This window comes from Emydura macquarii, unplaced genomic scaffold, assembly GCF_026122565.2.
Source record: "Emydura macquarii macquarii isolate MOO-44397 ecotype Brisbane River unplaced genomic scaffold, CSIRO-AGI_Emac_v2 contig_1790, whole genome shotgun sequence".
In the NCBI taxonomy this organism is placed as follows: Eukaryota; Metazoa; Chordata; order Testudines; family Chelidae; genus Emydura; species Emydura macquarii.
This window is the reverse complement of record NW_027131927.1, coordinates 172,789-191,434: the sequence shown is the minus strand read 5'-3', so window position 1 is coordinate 191,434 and position 18,646 is coordinate 172,789. Positions and strand designations below refer to the sequence as shown.

Here is an 18,646-nt window from a genome sequence, read left to right as displayed (position 1 = left end):
GAATGAGTGATTCACAATCAGATAAAGCAATCGAGTTCCAAGCCTGGAGAGAGAAATGGCGTCTGCAGCATGAGAGAGAAACGGCAGAGATAAAAAGAAACCCTGAGAAGGAACTCAGAAAGCTGAGACTAGAATCTGGGGCAATAATTTCCAGACTCCAAAGGGTGGATGAATTGGAAGAAAGAGCTCCTCATTCTCTTAACAGCGATTGGAAGAAAATCTCTCCAATTTATAGCGATGCTGATATGGTAAATATACATAGCCAGGTTAATGTCACCCAGTCCCAGAGGGAGTATAAATGTAAGGCTCCTGTGTTACCAGTAATCCATGGGGAAATTTGTGAAAGGGGGGTGCATGAATGCAAGCAATTGTCTGTATTTCGCCAGGTATGCCGTGACAAGAATGTCTCTAGCCTGGGGGTTGTGGAAAATAAACTGCTTTTCTGAACAGACAAGCTGCTATCTGCCGAAAGAGAAAGTGTCTCCAAATGCTTGTCTGTTGGGAATGGCACGTTGCCAGTTAAGGAAATCTTCCCACCCTCCCAGAGCTTGTCTGTAAGCAGCCATGAGGGCTGGGATAAGAGGGAGGAAAGTTCAAAGCATTTGGCTGGTAAGAATAGCAGTTTATCTGAGGGGGGAAATTGATCGCCAGTGTACTGTCTGTGAAGCAGGCAGAAAGTACTGGTCAGCTTACGCTGGTGGAGGACTGGTCAGTTGGTGTACCAGAAGTGGTTCTGGATTCAACTGAGACCCAGCAAGGAAAGGTTCCTAAGCCTGTGTCTGTCGGAGGTAATGACTTGCCATGGGGGAAGCTACCCCAGGCCCCAAAAGCTCACCTGCCCAGGGTCCGTAGATGGCGAGCTCCACACCCCACCCACGTGCCGCCAGCAGGTGGGTCCCCACCGCCCGGCCCAGTGTCCAGGAGACCCACAGCAGAAGGCCGAGCGCGGCCAGGGCGCCCAGCAGAGGCAGCCCCCCCGGGGCCAGCAGCAGGCCCCACGTACTGTTGGCATCCATTGCTCCGCCGCTGCAACTGGAGGAGCACAGCCCGGGCGTCCCGCCCAGCTGCCTCTGCCCTGCCCGGGCCCCATTGGTCCCAGCTTCCCCACAGCTGATCCCAGCCACCGAGGAGCAGAGTTTCCAACTTCCAGCCCTAGCCCCAAGCCACAGGGAAGGCATTGCCTCACCCCTACCCCAGCCTCCCGCTGAGCTCAGCACAGAAATCAGGCTTTTCCCGTTCTGATTTTTCACCCTGCCCTTCCAGCCTGGATTGGATGCAGCCTTCAAAAGCCATCACCTTCCAGACAGAGAAGTGCCACCCAGCTGAGGGCAAGGGCTCCCCTGGCACGGCCAGTTAGCTCTTATGTAGGCAGAGGAAAAGGGGGATCTGAAGGACAAGCTGTGGGGGGTGTTTCTAAAGAGAGTGGTCGAGGGAGGGTGTGCCGGCCCTGCATAAGGGGTGGCGTGGAAGAAAGGCAAAGGTGTTTGCAGGAGAAGTGAAGAACAAGGGAAGGAGATTTGAGGCTGAGGCTTCTGAGGAGACAGAGGGAGCAAAATCAAAAGTTACGCAAGCAAAGGAACAGGGAAGGACTCCGGAGGGAGGGGGCTTAAAGGGGAGGAAAAGCAGCTTGACTCTCATGTGGCAAAGTGGGGAGAGCTGGCAGAGGGATTCAGGAGAGTCTGGGATAGTCGGAGTGAAAGGCCAGGATGACTCATGCTGCGAGACACTGGACTAATACAAGGAAATAATAACCTTAGCAGCAGAGTTGAAAATCCAGGTTTATGGGCTGGCTGCAGAAAGCAGTGGATGCAAATTCTCTGACCTGCATGACTCAGGCCAGACTAGATGATAACAATGGTCATTTCTTGCCTTATAACCTACGACCGAATGGCCAGGAGAACAACGTGAGGAGCAGGTGGAGGTTATAGTAGCCGGCGTATGAGATGGTGAGGGCCCACAGGAGAGCGTGCGCAGCATGGACAGCGATAAAAGGCAAGGTGTTACCGAGGAAGCTGCGGTCTGATTTAGGTACTACCTAGGTGTGTGAGGCATGGACACAGTTAAAGATGAGACCCAAGTTGCAGGTCTGATGGCGGTGTTCTCTGCAGTGACAGAGAAAAGGGAAGAGGAAACTTTGATCACGACGGCCCAGATCCTCAAAGATATTAATGCAAATACAATTAATGAAAGTTAAGGAGCCTAAATACCATGGAGGATTTGGTCCTAGGATAGCAGCAAGACATCCAGGAGGAAGATGCTCAGGACTGGAAGGCACCTCCTGGGCCATCATGTCCAGTCCCCTCCTACTGCAGGCTCCCATGTCCTATAATCAAGTGAAGTCTCTCTGTCAGGGAATCCAAGCCGGTCCCTTGCATAACAGGCAGGGGTACTCACCCCTGTGCTAAAGGAGGGAGGATACAGAGACAAGTGGAGGTGTGGGACTGGACAAGCTGCTCTGAGTCATCAGTGTAAAGAGAATTGAAGCCAGGGGAGTGTAAGGAGTGAAAGGGTGCAGAGGGAGAAGAGAAGGGTCATCTTTGATGGGTGTTGCGACCTAATGCAGGAGGTCACAATGCCATTCAGAGATGGCCCAGCCGGCTGCCCCTCCGTAGACGGAGAAGCGACCAGGCCAAACCTGACTGGGCTGTGATTCTGAGCACTGAGTTTGGGGGAGGGGGGACCTCTCAAACAAGGAGCCTGTGGCAAAAACTCGCCTTTCTCGCCTCTCCTCTCACAGGTAGCCCTGAATGTGTGAAATCTTGGTTACTATGTCCGTGCAGCACCCGGCGCGACGGGGTCCTTTGATGCTTGTGCAAATCCCCCCTCCGGGAGAGGGAGGAAGGGGTAACTCATGACAAGGGGTCAGTGCTGCAGAGCGACTGGGCTGGCTGCAAGCAAACACCGGGGGCTTTTCATGCAGCCACAGGCCCAGGCACAGTAGCCGGGCTCAAAGACCTGAGGCTGAGTAGCAGCAGGGAGGTGGGGTCACCTGTATATGGTATTACTGGGCCCATCACTGACCCCCTCTCCGGTTCGGGGGCCCTGGGAGTTTGCTCCACTGGCTACGCACCCTCGCTGTTAGACATCTGGGCCTTATTTCCCATGGGAATCTGCCTGACTTCGTCTCCTGCTCCCTCTTCTGCCTTTCTCTGCTCAGCTAAAGCACCCTCCAGCTCCTGAATTTTCTTCGGAGGAAGGTGCTTGGGCCTGGCGATCCTCCCACCTCTCAGCTTCCTCTGTCTTCAGCGGAGCCGGCTGAGCTCTGGCCCTCTGGCCCCGGCAGCCATTTCCCCAGCCCGTGGGTCATTTTTGTGGCTCTTTTCAGCCACCTAGACAATTTTCCACAGCCCTTTTAACACGGGGATCCCCGAGCTGGGCGCAGGATCCAGTATCGGTCTCCCCAAGGCCGGATATGGGGGGAAATCCCCTCCCTGCCCCTACCCGCCACTGCCCCGTCTATCTAGCCCAGGATCCCATTCGCCCTGCACGTCCCCGTGTCACCCTGGGTGTCCGTGTTGCTACTTGTCCACCCTGACCTCTAGATCCTGTCCAGAGCCCGGCTCCCCAAGACACAGCCCCTGGGCTGGAGGTGGGGTCTGCGTCCCTGGAGGTTTAACTGTGCGTGTGGCTGGACTAACATGCATTGGGTTTGCCTGGTTCCTGCCCAGCTCGCTCTGTAGGACGGCCCTGGCCTCACCAGGGAGAGAGCGCCTGAGCCGGGCACTCACAGGCCTGGTGCAGCCTGTGCCCCACTCCCAGCTGAGAGCTTGGGGGCGGGGGTTGGGATTCAGCCAGAGAGCTGCCCTGGGCTAACACAGCTGGCCTCCGCCTTCCCGCTGGGCTCCGCCACTGTTGAGCTTCCTGTCTGCGTGGCACCAGGCTGGGGCACAGGGTCGGAAAGAGAAACCTTGGCTAAGCAAATGCAGCGGGTGGAGGTGCATTATCCGAATGCAGCGGTGGTGCTGGTGGAATGACAGTGACGTGGCTAATGGAGAGCATGGGTTGGGTGGGGGTATTTATACAGGCCAGTCACAGGCCCCGTGCAGCAGAGGGGGCCAGGGAAAGTATTAATGGGGTCGCTGTGTTCTGCAGACAGAGTTCCCAGTGCCACCGCCCTGAACGCCGCCAAGAGTCTGATCCAATGCGCCGTCTCCAAGGGCTTCCTGAGCCGCAGCTATACCCTGAAGGGGCACCGCAACGTGAACCCGACCGACTGCCCCGGGAACGCCCTCTACAACCTCATCCGCACGTGGCCCAGGTTCAAAGCCTGAGTCCCTGCAGCCACGGGGCAGCCCCCACGCCCAGCGCTAACCCCACCCGCGGCTTCTGCTTCCTTGAACGGCACCTCCGCCCTGCAGCAGGGGGCAGCCTCGCGCTTCTCGCCCACCTGCTGCCCTCCTGGGCCTGGAGAGCAGGGATCTGATCCTTGGGGTTACGCTCCCGACTCACCTGGGCTCCGCTGCCCGTCCCCAGGGCTCAGATTTCTAATGGCGGCTGGGAGTCACCTGCTTCCACCAGCCTGCTTCCTTCGCAGACGCCAGGCCTGGACGCTAGATCCCACCCTGGATGGGCACATCAGATCCGCCCAGTTCCCCACACTCCCAAGCTGAGGTTTTTAAAGCAGCCAGAAGAGGTTTGGGGCCAATCCTCAACAGAGATCAGTGCCCGACGGCCCTGCAAATCCCTGGGCAGCTTTGGAAATGTCGCCTCAATTCTCGTTTTAAAAACCTGTGAAATGATCAATTCCCAAGTAAAATCAGCCTTTTCCTCCCAGCCCCCCACTTAAATCTGCAGCTGAAATTTCTTCCTGAATCCCCCCAAAATTTGTCGCTATTTAACACACCACACAAATGGAAGCGCACAGAGTCACCGAACCCTGATACTTGGCTCTGCCTTTCCAGCCCCAGGATCTGGCTCTCTCAGTTATTAGACCCAGCTCCGTTCACCCCCATACAATACATTCCCGTGAACCTCTCTCACTAAGGGAGGGGCAAAATATTTTGATCATTACACGGCAGGTGCCTGGGAAGCAGCCCTTTGGGTAGTTTGCAGAGTCCCACACAGGACTTTTTTATTCAAGTGCAATTTGCCTTAACCCACCACTCCTGTGGCTTAGCGCTTGCTTTGTTTGGATGCTACTGAGCATGGAATAATAAACCAGTTTCTAAAAATGAAAAATTAAAGTGCAGTGAATCACTTCGTCTCTCATTTAATCATAACCACTACCCCCCTCAGCCGTTGGGATGAGATGAGAGAGCGCGGAGGGTATGATTAGGGTCTATCAGATTGGTACTAAGAGGCCCCACTGCGCTAGGTGCTGTACACACAGAACATGGATCAGATAGTCGCTGCCCTAAAGAGCTCAAAGTCTAACTAGACAAAAGGTGGGAGGGGAAACTGAGGCATGGGGAGGGGAAAGGGTCTTGCCCAAACTTCTGTGAGCAGTGGCACTGAGGGAAGAGACCCCAGGGCGGCAGTCCCATGCTCTCCCCCCTAGACTGTTGCCTCTCCATCCAGAGGGAGGTGATGGAGAGAAACCAAAGGGGCACTGCGCCCTCACAGGTTACACGTAGACAGGTTTGTCCACCAGCCCGACAGCCCTGATATGAAGGAAGGACCAGAGGAGCTGGGGTCTGCTCCTGCTGATGCGAGCTGGGGCAGCCCCACATGGAGGGCTGGAGACCAGTGGGAGGGGGCTGGAGTGGAGGAAACAGCCATGCCCACTTCAGCGCCCCACCCCAATGGCGCCCGGGGCTGCCCAGTGTGAGGGGAGTTATGGGAAGGGGCAGCAACACTGACAGGGCAGCTCTTCATTGCGAGATTTGCTGCGGAGCAGCCTCTGCGGGAGGCTGGGAGCCAGGTATCCATGCTGGGGGCCTCACGTCCCTGCCACAGCCCGCCCCAGAACAGAGCAGTGGAGAGAATCCTCCAAGACTAGAGCAGTGGTGTGGGACGCAGCCAATCACAGGGGCTGCAGGGAGCAGCCAATCAAAGCCCAGCAGGCCCATATAAAAGGAGCTGCAGTGCAGTGAGTAGAGCAGAGTTCAGTTGCTTGCTGGGGGTGGAGGAATATGACTGGTGTGCCTAGCAGAAAGAGGGAGCTACAGGGCCTTAGACAGAACAACACTGGCAGAAGCAAGCAGGCACTCCTGGCTGGCAGGTGGGACTCAACCAGGACAAGGCTCTGAGATAAGGAAGAAGAACGGGCTGGGGAAGTGGCCCAGGGAATTATAGCAGCAACACAGCTTATTTAAAGGGACATGGCAGATGGCTGCTATCTTTAGGGTCCCTGGGCTGGGACCCAGAGTAGAAGGTTGGCCTGGGTCCCCCACCATCAGCCACTGGGAAAGTGGCCTGCACTTCAATGCACCCCAGAAGGGGAACTGAACTTTTGTAGTGGCCCAGCAGGAGAGCTGGGGCCTGAAAGGCCCAGGGAGGGTGTGGACATTGCTTCCATGGAGGAAGCCCTGGAGTACTGCTCCATACCAGGGCCATTGCCATTTTCCCAGGAGGCCTACTGGGAAAGAAAGGCCAGCTGAGGGGTACTGGGATAGACCCCTTGTCAGCCTGTTTCCCCAGGAGGGGTTTTTATTTCACATACCGACTGTGTGTGACTCGGCCAGAGGGCTGGGTCACTGAAGACCCACCACAAATGGAGAGAGAGCGCGTGCAGGCACACACGCTTGGATGCGGGTGCGCGTGAGAAGTGAGTGTGACCCCATCACAGATAGAAACCTTCCCTATTACTTCTCTCAAACTGGTGATCCTTTTTTAGCCTCTTTTAGATGCAGAAAGCTAAGGCCAGGACAGGTAGTTGCCTAGGGCAGATGAATAATCTGCCCCACCCCTGTAACCAAAGCAAATGTTCTCCGAGAGCTGTGTGGGGGAGGATATGCCTACACTGCAAATGAGTGACTTTCCCCTGGCAGACATCACCCTCGTATCGATGACGGTGACCAAAATCTCCATGCCTATGAGGGGGTGCAGGGCTGCGTCCGCAGTCCCCTCTCCGGTGAGACGGAGAGCAGAAATCATGAGTACAGCTGTTTTCCAGAGTAGCATTGCTTACGTTCCGGGCTAACTGCTTCTGGCCCAGTGAGTTGCTCTTAGCAACCTTTCTACGGAGCTGGTGGGAGATGGCGTGAGTCCCATGTACTCACTGTCACGCACTGTCGCTGGCTCTTGATAGAGGAACAAGAGCTACTTCTTATTGATGTCTCCTCTAGCTCCTATTTCAGAACTGCAGTTCTCTGCCTGCCTGGCAGGGATGGCCAGCAAGCATGCAGGTGATGAGCGGGAGGGGGGAATGGTACAAAGTGGACATGACTGCAGAGAAAGGCATTTGTTTATTTCATGCAACATGAGCTAGAACAAGACTCGGGGGGCCAAATCCTGCAGACGTTAACTGGACAAATTTCCCACTGAAGCCAGTTAATTCTGGACCAGAATAAGGTCTCTCAGGTTCTTAGGCCTCTCTTTGAACACTGCCTTTTCTTGGCTTCCCGCTCCCCCTTCAAGCCATGCTTTAGTTTGAGAGATTCTGAGACCAGAAGGGACCATTGAATCAGTTAGCCTGACCTCCCCCACATCACAGGCCTCAGAATTTCACTCTGTTACCTCAACACTGAGCCTAATAACTCGTGTTTTAACTAAAGCAGCTGCCAGAAAAGGATCCAGAGTGGACTCGGGGACTTCAAGAGAGGGAGACTCCACCGCTTCCCTTGCTAGTTTCTTCAAATGGTTCGTGCTGCATCAGCTAGGCCTGCAAGTACTCGTTTACTCTTGTTTCAGTGAGGGTATCTGGGTCTCCAACTTCCTCCACACGGTGGAAGTGAGTTTCACTCCAAGGGAGGAAAGACGCAGCCAGTCATGAACCAGCAGCCCATAAAGGAAGCTCTGAAATGAGCAAAGTAGGGACACGTCATTCTAATTGCATGTAGTGGCTAGGTGTAATGTTGCAGGTCATGTTAGTGGAAAGGAAGAACTGTGGTTGGAGGCAAGCGAGAATCTTGGCTTTCATTTCAAACAAAACAAACCAGCTTTTTTCTCTCCTGGCTGTGTATAGAAACCAGAAAACATGGCTCAAAGTGTGACTAAAGAGCTCAGAAAATAGACAAAAGGATGGGAAGTTGGTTGGTTTTTTTTGTTCTTTCTATTTAAATATCAGAATTTTAAGCCAGGAGTTTGGGGTCCCAACTCATGATTTCTGAACTTCTAGGATTGGCAATACTAAGGGTTCAGGGAGCTGGGACCAGGATCAGTTCTGGGGGTCAGCAAGCAGGCAGGTACCCTGGGCACCAACTTTCAGGGCTGCTAAAGATCTTTGTGCGGCTTTTTTTTTTCTTTATTTGCTCAGTCAGTGGGGGTGAGTAGGGGTGTATGAACCACCATTTTCTGCACTGCCTGGTAAAATGGCTAAGGCTGCATCTCTGTGGGACTTATCCACAGGGGATCTTGTTCCTGGGAGAGATGGACCTTATTTCTTCAGTACAGATTGTGGAAGAGGAATCCTCATTCTTACTATCCCATCCAGCTTTGACAGCTGAATTTTACTTGACTTATTCATTCATAGTGGCTGCTGTCAGAAGATTCACTGCCTGAGCTGCAGAGACAGCCAGAGCCGCTGCTCCGTGCCCCACCTGCTAAACTGACCTGCAGGGAGCGGGAAAGGCAGCCAGACCAGACACCCCCTCCTTCTCCCATGCCCCCAGCGGCTGGACTGACCTGCACAGAGTGGGAGAGACAGCCAGATGTCCTGCTGCTGATGCCCACCGTGTTCAAGGCCTCACGAGCGAAGTCTTCTGCCGTCTTCACGTAGAGGCTGGGTGTAACGTTGTGGGTCATGTTAGTGGAAACTAACATAGGCAGGACACTCTAGAGAGGGCAGACAGAGCGGAGAGTTAGTGCCAGGTTTTTGCATTCTGGCATGATCTGTAAGCTGGGCTGAGCTGCCTGCCAGCCAGACGCAGCAGCTGATCCTTTACAAGGCTGCCAGTGAAGGCCCAGTTGCCTTCTCTACGAAGTCATGAGAGTTTCCCGCCCCAGGCGCAGTATTGAAACCACAGAGGGAGGGACGAGGCCGCTCACAGCCCGGGTTGGTCTTGCCTGGTTGGAGGGGTCACCTTAGAGCCATGCTCCCCCATGGACCAAAGAGGGAGAAAATGGCTCAGGAACAGAGCGTGGGCTTCTGACCCAGCACAGTAAAATCCCTCTGGCCTGAAGAGGGACAAAGAACAGACCATAAACTTTTGTCTGTCTCTCCCCACTGCCCCCGGCAGGATTTTCATAAGTGCCCCACAGCCAGCAACTGCCAGGTGGAGAATCCCCCTTCCCCTCCCAGCCGAAAGAGCAAAGGAGAAACCCTTCCCTTCCCCCACCGGGGAGTGGCTGGAGGCTAAGCACTTCTGAAAATCTGGCCTAAGCCCGGGCCCCAGAAGGGGCAGTGGAAATTGCTGCCTGCGGATGGAGCCAGGCAGCACAACAAGCACAGAGCTGCATCCCCCGGCGCCACCCCAACCGCTGGCCCCACGCCCCAGATCACTCCTTGCCCTGGCGTGCACCGGCAGAGCGTCTCCTTGCCCTGTACCTGCACTAGGATGCCCTGGGAGCGGTACTCGGCCTCCAAGCCCCGCGAGAAGAAATCAACAAAGGCCTGAAATGGAGAGAAAAGGGACATGAGGCCACAGGGTCGCAGGGGAGGCGGCAGGGGGGCTTGCCGGGAGGAAGAGGAGGCAGGGAGCGGATTGGGACATGTCACAGTGAACGTTGACAAGGGAGCTAGGAAACCTCAAGAGCACAGCCTGGAAGGTCAGGTGCCTAGGCCCGCTGCTCTGGCTCTCATGGGGGGCAGGTGCAGACCAACGCTGGGTGCCCCGGCCTTCCCTGTCCCATAGGGCAAGCACGAAGCTGTAACAGGAGAGCTGGGAGTGGGTGACGGGGGCTGGATCGTGTGATAACTGCCCTGTTCCGTTCATTCCCTCTGACGCACCCACCATTGGCCACCAGCAGAGGACAAGACCCGGGGCTCGCTGGGCCAGTGGTCTCAGCCAGTCTGGCCGTTCTGAGAGGGTCAGCCTGTCTGGCTGAAGGAGCAGTACCTGGGAAAGAGCTGGTGAAGGGAAAAGCAATTCCCCACCGAGGGCTTGCTGCTGCTCTGGCCATCTCGGCGTATGGCGGATGGGAGAGGAAAGGGGGCCAGGGACAGGGGGCCCGGGACGGAGCTTCCCTTATCTTGGTAGCAGAGTACATCGTGCTCAGTGGGTGCGGGTGACGGCCCAGTTCAGAGGACAGGTTAATGATGACCCCCTTCTTCCTGTCATCAACAGAGAGAACTCAGGGTAAGGGGGGCCAAAGCCAGCACCCAGGGAAAAGGAGAGGAGTGCGTCCATTACCCAGGCCCAGCCTAGCACCCACGCTGGGTGACCATGGGGGGTAGAGGGGAGGGGGAAGAGCGGAGAAAGGAGCACCCATCACTGGGAGGAGGGAGAGGGAGATCTCGTGGCCCAGCCAGCCTCCTGCTCAGTGCAAGGCAGCTGCAGCCAAAGGCTGGGACACACGGCTGGCACCGCGCTTTGGCCGCCATCAGGCAGGCACCGGGCACGGGGCTGCCCAGCCGCTGAGGCACAGCCCTTTCCTGCCGCTTGTACCTGGTGAGCATCTGGGGCAGGACAATCCTGGTCATCTGCAACGAGAGGCGTTTGTGAGAGCTGAGACGGGAGGTGCCACGGGATGTGTGGTTTGTGACGGGCCATCCCCATCCCCTCCCCTCCCGTAGCAGCCTTGCCCCCCCGAGAGCAGGGTCTGTCCTCCCCCAGCCGCACATGCCCCTCCCCCCAATGACAGGGACAGTCCTCACCCCTCCAGCCACATTCCCCAATGACAGGGTCTGTCCTCATCCCTTTGCCCCCCCCATCCCCTCCAACAGCCACGCTCCCCGGAGAAGGACCAAACTCATGCTCCGAAATCACCCCCCCAGCGCCCTCGCTCCCTCGGTAACAGGGACTGTCCTTCTGTCCCCGGCCCTCCTCCCATCAGTGCTCACGCTGCCCACAACAGGGGCCACCCTCCCGTTCCTCTTTCCCTTCACCCACCAGCCCTTCACCCCCACACTTGGAACCGCTCTCCTCCCTGTGGTTTCCCAGGCGCTTATCAGGTCCTCGTGCCACACCCCCCAGGAAAGAAACGAGCCAGCCCCCAAAGCAGCCCAGCGATGCCCTCTCCATTTCACTGACCTTTGCCACCGAGAGCATGTTGCAATTCACAATATCCGATAGAACCTGAAGAGAGAGGGAGTTAAAGGAAAACCCGGGGTATCCATTGTCACCACAGCGCGGGGATTGCCACGCCTCAGTGAAGGGCTAGCACTCCGATTTCTGCCACTAGAAAGACTTGCTCTTATTGTGGTGGATGGCACTCAGGGCCCAGCCACTGTACGGACACACCGAGACCAGGTCATCAGCGAGACAGGAAATCAACCGAGTAATAACTTTTGAGCAAGACAAACCTTATCAATGTTGGGGACATCCAGGAAATTCACTAGCCCTGTTGCGCAGGCCATGCCGACGTTGTTCACTGTTAAAAGAACAATGCATCAGGCCCAGCTCCTCTGGATTATAAGCGTCATGTAGTAGAAACACCCAGCAGTTGAGAAACAATACAAGTCTGCCACTAAGACCCAAAGAACCAGATTCAGAACCAAGCAGGAAGGTTTGGATCTGGATCCAGCTATTTCCAAAAATGGGACGTATGTTTGGGACTGGAGTTTGGGCCCTTTGCTACTCAGTGTCCATCTGCACTTCGAACTGGGGAGCCATACCGGCACTAGCTCTGATTGCGCTACCATGCTAAAACTAGAATGCAACCACAGTGGTTGAAGCTAGCTGCCTTGACTATGTAGTTGTATGAAACCACAGGTGTTGGGGCAGCTAGCCCCTCCTGCCACTCATGCCACCACAGCTATGTACTATTTTTAGCATACTAGCTCAATCAGAACTAGCATGGGTATGTCTCCTTGAGCTGAGAATTACACCTCCGGCTCAAAGCACAGATATCCCCTCAGAAAGTAAAGGCCATGATGAGAAGCGGTCACCAGTGGGGTCCATTTGGATGTTAGTGCATGTGGGGTGGGAGACAGAAGATGCTGGAGACTGAAGGAAATGCAAGGAGTGGACGAAGGAGACAGTCTACTGGAGCCAGCACCTGGCTCTAGATTAGTTAGAGGTGCTTGCTTGGCGTGTAGATAGGACACACTGTTAGGTGGGCATGTGTCCAAGGCAGCCTCCAGTACCAGAAGACGCTACAAAGAATTTGCTCATCTGTTAGATTTACAGCAGGCCCATTAGCTCAGCTGAGATCAAGTGTTTGGCCAGGTTATTTCTGAGCCCGACTTCCTTGCCATCCACTGGGAACTGCACAGACGCTGGAACTGAGAGCGCGACATCTTCCCCCTCCCGACACAAGCCACTGCTTCTGGCCAAGGTACGTTTCAGGCCAGGGCAGCTGCAAAGACAAATAGAACAAAACCCAAAAGCCAATTACCCAGAATGCCAATCTCCAGGCTCTGCAGGGCCGTTTGGATCGATTCATAGATCTCTGGCCCCTGGGTGAAGTCAGTTTCAATAACCCTGGTGCTTCGGCCGTGCTGCTCTTCTGGAAGGAGGAAGCAGAGCAAGATTAGAACCACGGGGAGAAAACAGAGCAGAAGGCAGGGCTGAGGGGGGGCTCACCGCGAAAGAGCCCCTGGGCAGGGAGGAAAGGGAGCTGGGGCTAGGCTGGCTGCAAGAGGTCCCTGCGAGAGGGAAAGGGAGGGAGCCTGGGCTTACAGCAGTTGAGCTGGGAATCGGGTGAGCGGCCTGGTCTAGCGGTGACAAAGCCCCTGGGAGTGGTAGGGGAGAAGGCAGCAGGGTCTGGGTTAACGTAACCGCACAAGCCAGACCCCACCTCCTACCTCTTCACGCACCCTGGGCTCTAATACTGTGCTTTGGTAACAACGCAGCCACAAGCAGACGCCACGCAGGATTCCCACTCTAACTAGCTACGGGCCCAATCCCCTGGCATCCGCACAGGTGTCCGTAGACACCCCCTCACCCACCCAGCCTGTCTTACTCACCTATCTCAGCTGCCACCTGCTTCAGTTTCTGCAGGGAGCGGCTGATCAGCACCACGTTGAGGCCTCTCTTGGCGAGCTGGAAAACAATTGAGGTGGGAACTCGGATGAGTCCAGGAGAACCTGGGAAGCCCCAAATCTGCTCAGTTTGCCCCAGAGCTACTGGGTCAGCTGCATCCTTGTGCCAAAGCTGATCCAAGGTTGCACTGGTTCTTACCTCGTGGGCGTAGGCTCTCCCAATCCCAGATGTAGCTCCAGTCACCACTGCAAGAGGAGAGAGGTACAGGGTGTAAATGCCTCCCAGGCCAGCACCTGAGATCCCTCCCCTGGGGAATTTGTTTGTCTGGCACACGCTCCATGGAGCAGGGAGGCAGACACCTCTACCTAGAGTCCGGATCAGTGCTAGGCCTCTGAATCCCAGAACAGGGAGGGAGAGTCCCTCTCTATACGGTTCTGGGGAGACAGCACCTGGGGTACTTCATCATCACCCCCAAATCCTGGGAACCTGGAGGGATTTCCAATCCCTGGGGCATCTCTTGCTGAAATCATTGGCGACACCCCAGTGGACACGTCCATGGGCCTCATACGGCTCCTTCAGCTCAATCGTCTCATCGGCTCCTGTTCCTCCCTCTTCTCCTGCTCCTTTGGCAGATCCTTCCCCCCACTCTGTCCGTCACCCTCAAGGCTCTGCTCTTTGGCCCTCTCCTCTTGTCCCCCTGCTTCGTATCCTGAGACGACCTCGTCCCCTCCCACATTTCCAGGGACCTTCTCTACACCAAGGATTCCTATACGGACCTCGCTACCCCCACCTCTCCTCCTGCCTCCTGTGAGGCGTCTCCTCCTGGACCTCCCACCACCTGTTCAAACTGGGCCACCTTCTTCTCCCTTTTATGCTGCCAACTTGTTCTCCAGAATCACAGCTGCATTAAAAAAGGAGTACGGTGTAAGCCACTCGCCCTTTTGGTTGCAAAGAACGCCTGGACAATGCAGCCCAAGCATGAGCAGTGCAGCGATATCAGCCTGAGCCTGCAGAAAGCCTGATGCAGTAGCACTGAGAAGGACACGCTCCCTGAGTCATCTCAATGGGGTGATCATCCAGGTGCCCGACAAGGCTCCATGTCAGCATTAACTAGCGTCCTGCTCAACACAGCACACGTGCAAGGAAAGGGACAAACGTTCTGGAGCAACAACTGCTCTGCAGTGCAAACGGCAACACGGTCTCTGTGTAAAGCTGGATTTTGCATCCTCTGTAAAATCTGGAGGCAGCCCAGGTTCCTTTCCCCGATCCAGGAGCAGTGGAGGGAAGGGGAGAGCAGGAGCCCCCCTCTTGGCTTGATGGAGCAGCTTTCAAACAGCGTCTTTCAACCTTCACCCCAGTAGAGCTGCCTCTCTGCTCTAACGAAGAGCTGGTCTATCTGCTGGGACTTTTCACGTTGGTGCCACAAACCAGCCATGCTTGGCAGAGTTACCACCCTTGATTTGCCCCCCCCCGCTCCATCTGACCAGTGGAGCCCTAAGGTCAGAGGGGGGGAGCAGAGCTGGTGTGGGGGAAATGGGCCAAGGCTCTACTGAGTGAGAGCCAAGCACAGCTCAGGGGACCATCCAGGCAGGGCCCAACCAGGCAATCTGGAGCTCTAGGCTCAGCCCCACAGGAGCCCCCTACAGCCCTACAATCCCTGCACCACAGTCCCACGCCTATCTGGGGAGGCAGAGTCAGGCCTGGGGCCTCCCCCCTTCCTGGCCCACAGCTCCCTGCTTTCTGGCAGGCTAGGCTGCCTCCATGGGCCCTGTCCACCCCAGCAGAGCACTCTGTGTGTGGGTCCCCCCATACCTGCCTTCCCTGCCCCGACCCCACAGAGGGGAAGCCAGTGGTGCTGTCCCTCTCCCCCTTGGCAGGGAGCCGATGGTGCTCTGCTGGGGGGGCTCTCCCCCTGGTTCTACTGGTCTCTGCTCTCCACCCCACTCACTCACTTCGCGCAGTGCTTCTCGTGACCCAGGGTGCCCGGCCCTGCAGAACGCGGCTCCACACCTCAGGTGCTGTGTCCAGAGCCCAGCATGCTGGGGACAGAAGATGGTGGGGGGGGAAGCCCCTGTGCCTGGCTGAGCAGCACCTATGGCAGCCTGGGGTGCTGGGACCTCAATCCTAGGTCCTGCCCTGAGGAAAGGTGCTTGGCAAATGGGCTGCCAGTCCCGCTCCCTTCCCAGGCTGGGCCGGGGGGAACAAAGTGAATGAAAGACAGGAACGTGCCTCATGGGACCAATGGGACAAACAGCCTGCCAGGGAACCTGGCCAGCAGCAGGGCGCAGCGGGGCAGTTCCCCTTCCTGACACGTGGAGACAGCCAGAAACATGGGCTTTCACACAGGCAAATGCTCTCCTGCTTGTCATGACACAGGCAATCCAGGTCTAGTCAACATCATTGCTGTGGACAAGAGAACTCTCAACTGGAAGCTCTTGAGGACCAGCTCCATGTACAGCGCCCTGCACCACAGGGCTCCTGTCCCCAGTCTGGTGCTACCACCCAGCCGACGACAACAACCACCTACTTCTGACGCCTCATTAGCTAAGAAGGGAAGGGGTCTCCATTCAGGCTGCTTACAATGTTTTCTTTCCTGTTTAAGTTTATTTAACTCCAGTGCCTGAGGAGCAAAATTCCTGCACTGGGAACTGAAGGCAGAATGGAGATGACATGGGTGAAGCAGCTGGTGGCAAGAACTAATGGTAACACTAACCCTCCTGGAGCAGGGGTCCCTGTTTGTGGAGGGTATAGGCAGGACCAAGTTCTACAGCAAGTCTGCAGTATCATCAACCCAAAGCCTTCAAAAAATCAGGGGTAAGGCCCCCCAAAATCACCATTAAAAAATAGATTGTGATTTGTAAGCCACGATGAATTTGGGGTTCTCTTTCGCTTTTGGTTTCTGGGCTTTAGGCCATTTTCCCAAACTTTTCTCAGTAACCACAGGAGCTAGACACTACTTTTTAATCTGAGAAGAGTCGATATTCTCTTGTGATCACAAGATTCCAGGAGCTGGGACTCTGAGAAAAACACCCAGTGTGACGCTCTTGGGCTACACGGAGGCCAGGACTACGTTAGGGACTTCTGGCTAAGGATTTTAGAGTGACCTCCTTATGCCAGCAAAAGCTTTAGGTGTAGACGCAATTACAGCAGCATAAAAATGCTTTTCTGCTCCTGCTCAATTTCCTGGGAAGGCAAAAATCATGCGCTTTTTTATTTTGGTTTTGTTTTGTTACAGGCTGCATCTGCACCAGGAGGGTTTGCCAACACAGCTGCGGAGAAAACCTGGGACCTTGCCTCCCAGTCTTGTGCCTCAAGTTCTAATAAAGGGTCTGGCTGCAACTCATTTTATAGCCCCCGGAGGGACAAAGGGCTGGTTAACTACAGGAGTCTAGTTTCTGCTCTCAGCATGAACGACCTTCGGACACTTCCTCCTCCCAGGACCTCAGTCCTCACCACAGGCCCAGCATCCCCCAGGCCCTTCAACCCCAGCACCCTGGGGGACCCCAGCTGAGCGTGCTGGGGCAGGGAGCGCAGCGAGCTCGGCCATGCCTCCATCCTGCTGGGGCTTCCAGCTGCTGTGTGTGCCCGGCCGCAGCACAGCTGGCATCAGTCCTGGGGCTCGACAAGAGCTGATGGGGCAGCCGGCTGCATCCCTCTGAAGCCCTGCGGGCGGGGGGACCCGCCCCAGCACCCCTGACCCCAGGGGGCAGGAGAACAACAGCATCAGGAGGAAATCTTCCCACACCCACCTCTAGCAGCCCTGTGCTGGGGGCCCGTCAGCCCCGCCCTCTGCCCCCCGCCCCCGGTCACTGGGTTCTGTGGGGGGGGGGGGGTGGCACGGTCAGACCCCTCCCCACTCGCTCAGCTCACCCGCCCAGGGTCCGTAGGTGGCGAGCTCCACACCCCACCCACGTGCCGCCAGCAGGTGGGTCCCCACCGCCCGGCCCAGCGTCCAGGCGACCCACAGCAGGAGGCCGAGCGCGGCCAGGGCGCCCAGCAGAGGCAGCCCCCCCGGGGGCAGCAGCAGGTCCCAGGCACCGCCGGCACCCATCGCTCCGCCGCTGTAATAGGAGAAGCCGAGCCCGGGCGTCCCCGCCCGGCCGCCTCTGCCCTGCCCTGCCCGGGCCCCATTGGTCCCAGCTTCCCCGCAGCCGCTCCCAGCCGCCGAGCAGCGTTTCCCGCGTCCAGCCCTTGCCCCGAGGAGTAGGTGGGAGAGAAGCAAATGGCAGAACTGGAGCTGACAGGGTGTTTGTCGGTCCAGCTGCGTCTGTGTTAGTTTCACAAATGGTGAACACCAGGGACCCGGCGGAGACACCTGCAGGAGAAGGGAAGGGAAGAGTCGGACTTACGCTGCTGGCGGGAAATCCATAAGCAGGGGCTGCCTGGCACCGAAACAGCAAAGAAACACACTCAAGTCAATCATTGTACCTGGGATTTAATGGTGTAGCGGAAAGTGAGAGCACCAGGCCTGAGGCCCAGCGTAACAGGCCAAGGCGTCAGGCCGAAGCTAAATGAAGGGACAAGTCTGTTATAAAGCCAAGTTAGCCGGAGCCAGGCTGTGAACTTACCACCGCACAGAACCTGGCAAAAAGAGAGCGATTTCCAAACAATAGCTACTAGCTAAAATAGCCAAAAACAGATATTTCCAACATTGCTAAAGTCTAAAAATATCTATCAGAGACAGAAGGTACCAGGACCAAGAGATAACACGGGCCACCTGACCCCTGAAATGACACTTTAATGGATAGAAATGTCTTTTAATGTGACAAATCGAGATGTTTTGCCCGAACCATCCAGGGCAAGCTAAGGGGTGGTATCAGACTGCGTCACGAGGGTGGCAGCTACCTGCGTCCAAGGGGCAGAACGAAACTTGTCTGTAACAGTGTCTAGAAAAGGGTGTCAGAGGGACCGGCGTTGTCCGGCCGAGGGGATAATGGAGAATCCCGCCGTTAATTGAGCCTGTCTGGTGTAAAGGAGCACTCGGGTTTGAAGTGTACGTGTAAGCTGTAGGTCGCTTCTCATTGTGCTTCACTGCCATAAACCTGGCCGGATGCCTTCGTTGCTCAGCAGATCCGTGGTCGTGTCGATTCATTCGATCATGTGGGCCATCTTGATGACCTGCGCAGAGCTGGGACACCACCTACACAGGGCGCACACGCACGCAGCCAACGCTGACCAACACTGACAACAAACGGTGCTAGGGGCAGGGTGGTAACGGGCCGTCAAAGTGGGCAAAGAGCTTCAGGCCTCGAAACCAAGCATCTGTGATGTCGCAATAGCTGGCCCAATCCCAGAACAGACCCTTCCCCCCAGCTGGACCTTTCCTCCTGGCCCCCCAATCCCGACTGACACCCTAGCCTGCAGGGAGCTGGCCTCAGTCACTCCTGGATCTCTGGGTCTCTGCAGAGAGCAAACACCTTTTCCCCACCACCTACTGACCTGTGCAGCCCATGGGGGAAAGGGGAACACAGTATTCATGCAAAATAGTACAGAAAATACCAGTCTGTCGCAAGGACTCAGCT

At 56.2% G+C, this 18,646-nt stretch overlaps 2 protein-coding genes across 2 annotated transcripts; both read right to left on the bottom strand.

Moving 5' to 3' along the window:
• Positions 1 to 7,327: 7,327 nt before the first annotated feature.
• Positions 7,328 to 10,248, bottom strand: LOC137159054 (very-long-chain 3-oxoacyl-CoA reductase-like). The gene is made up of 4 exons (XM_067557237.1): positions 10,159 to 10,248; positions 9,587 to 9,652; positions 8,725 to 8,874; positions 7,328 to 7,896 (listed from the first exon to the last, which is right to left on the bottom strand). Exons 1-4 carry the CDS (start codon positions 10,246 to 10,248, stop codon positions 7,777 to 7,779), a joined length of 426 nt encoding a protein of 141 aa, XP_067413338.1. The 3' UTR covers positions 7,328 to 7,776.
• A 117-nt stretch (positions 10,249 to 10,365) lies between these two features.
• Positions 10,366 to 17,175, bottom strand: LOC137159053 (very-long-chain 3-oxoacyl-CoA reductase-like). The gene is made up of 7 exons (XM_067557236.1): positions 16,995 to 17,175; positions 13,323 to 13,369; positions 13,109 to 13,184; positions 12,538 to 12,648; positions 11,504 to 11,571; positions 11,232 to 11,276; positions 10,366 to 10,681 (listed from the first exon to the last, which is right to left on the bottom strand). The coding sequence occupies exons 1-7, from the start codon at positions 17,173 to 17,175 to the stop codon at positions 10,403 to 10,405; spliced, it is 807 nt and encodes a 268-aa protein (XP_067413337.1). The 3' UTR covers positions 10,366 to 10,402.
• Positions 17,176 to 18,646: the final 1,471 nt, after the last annotated feature.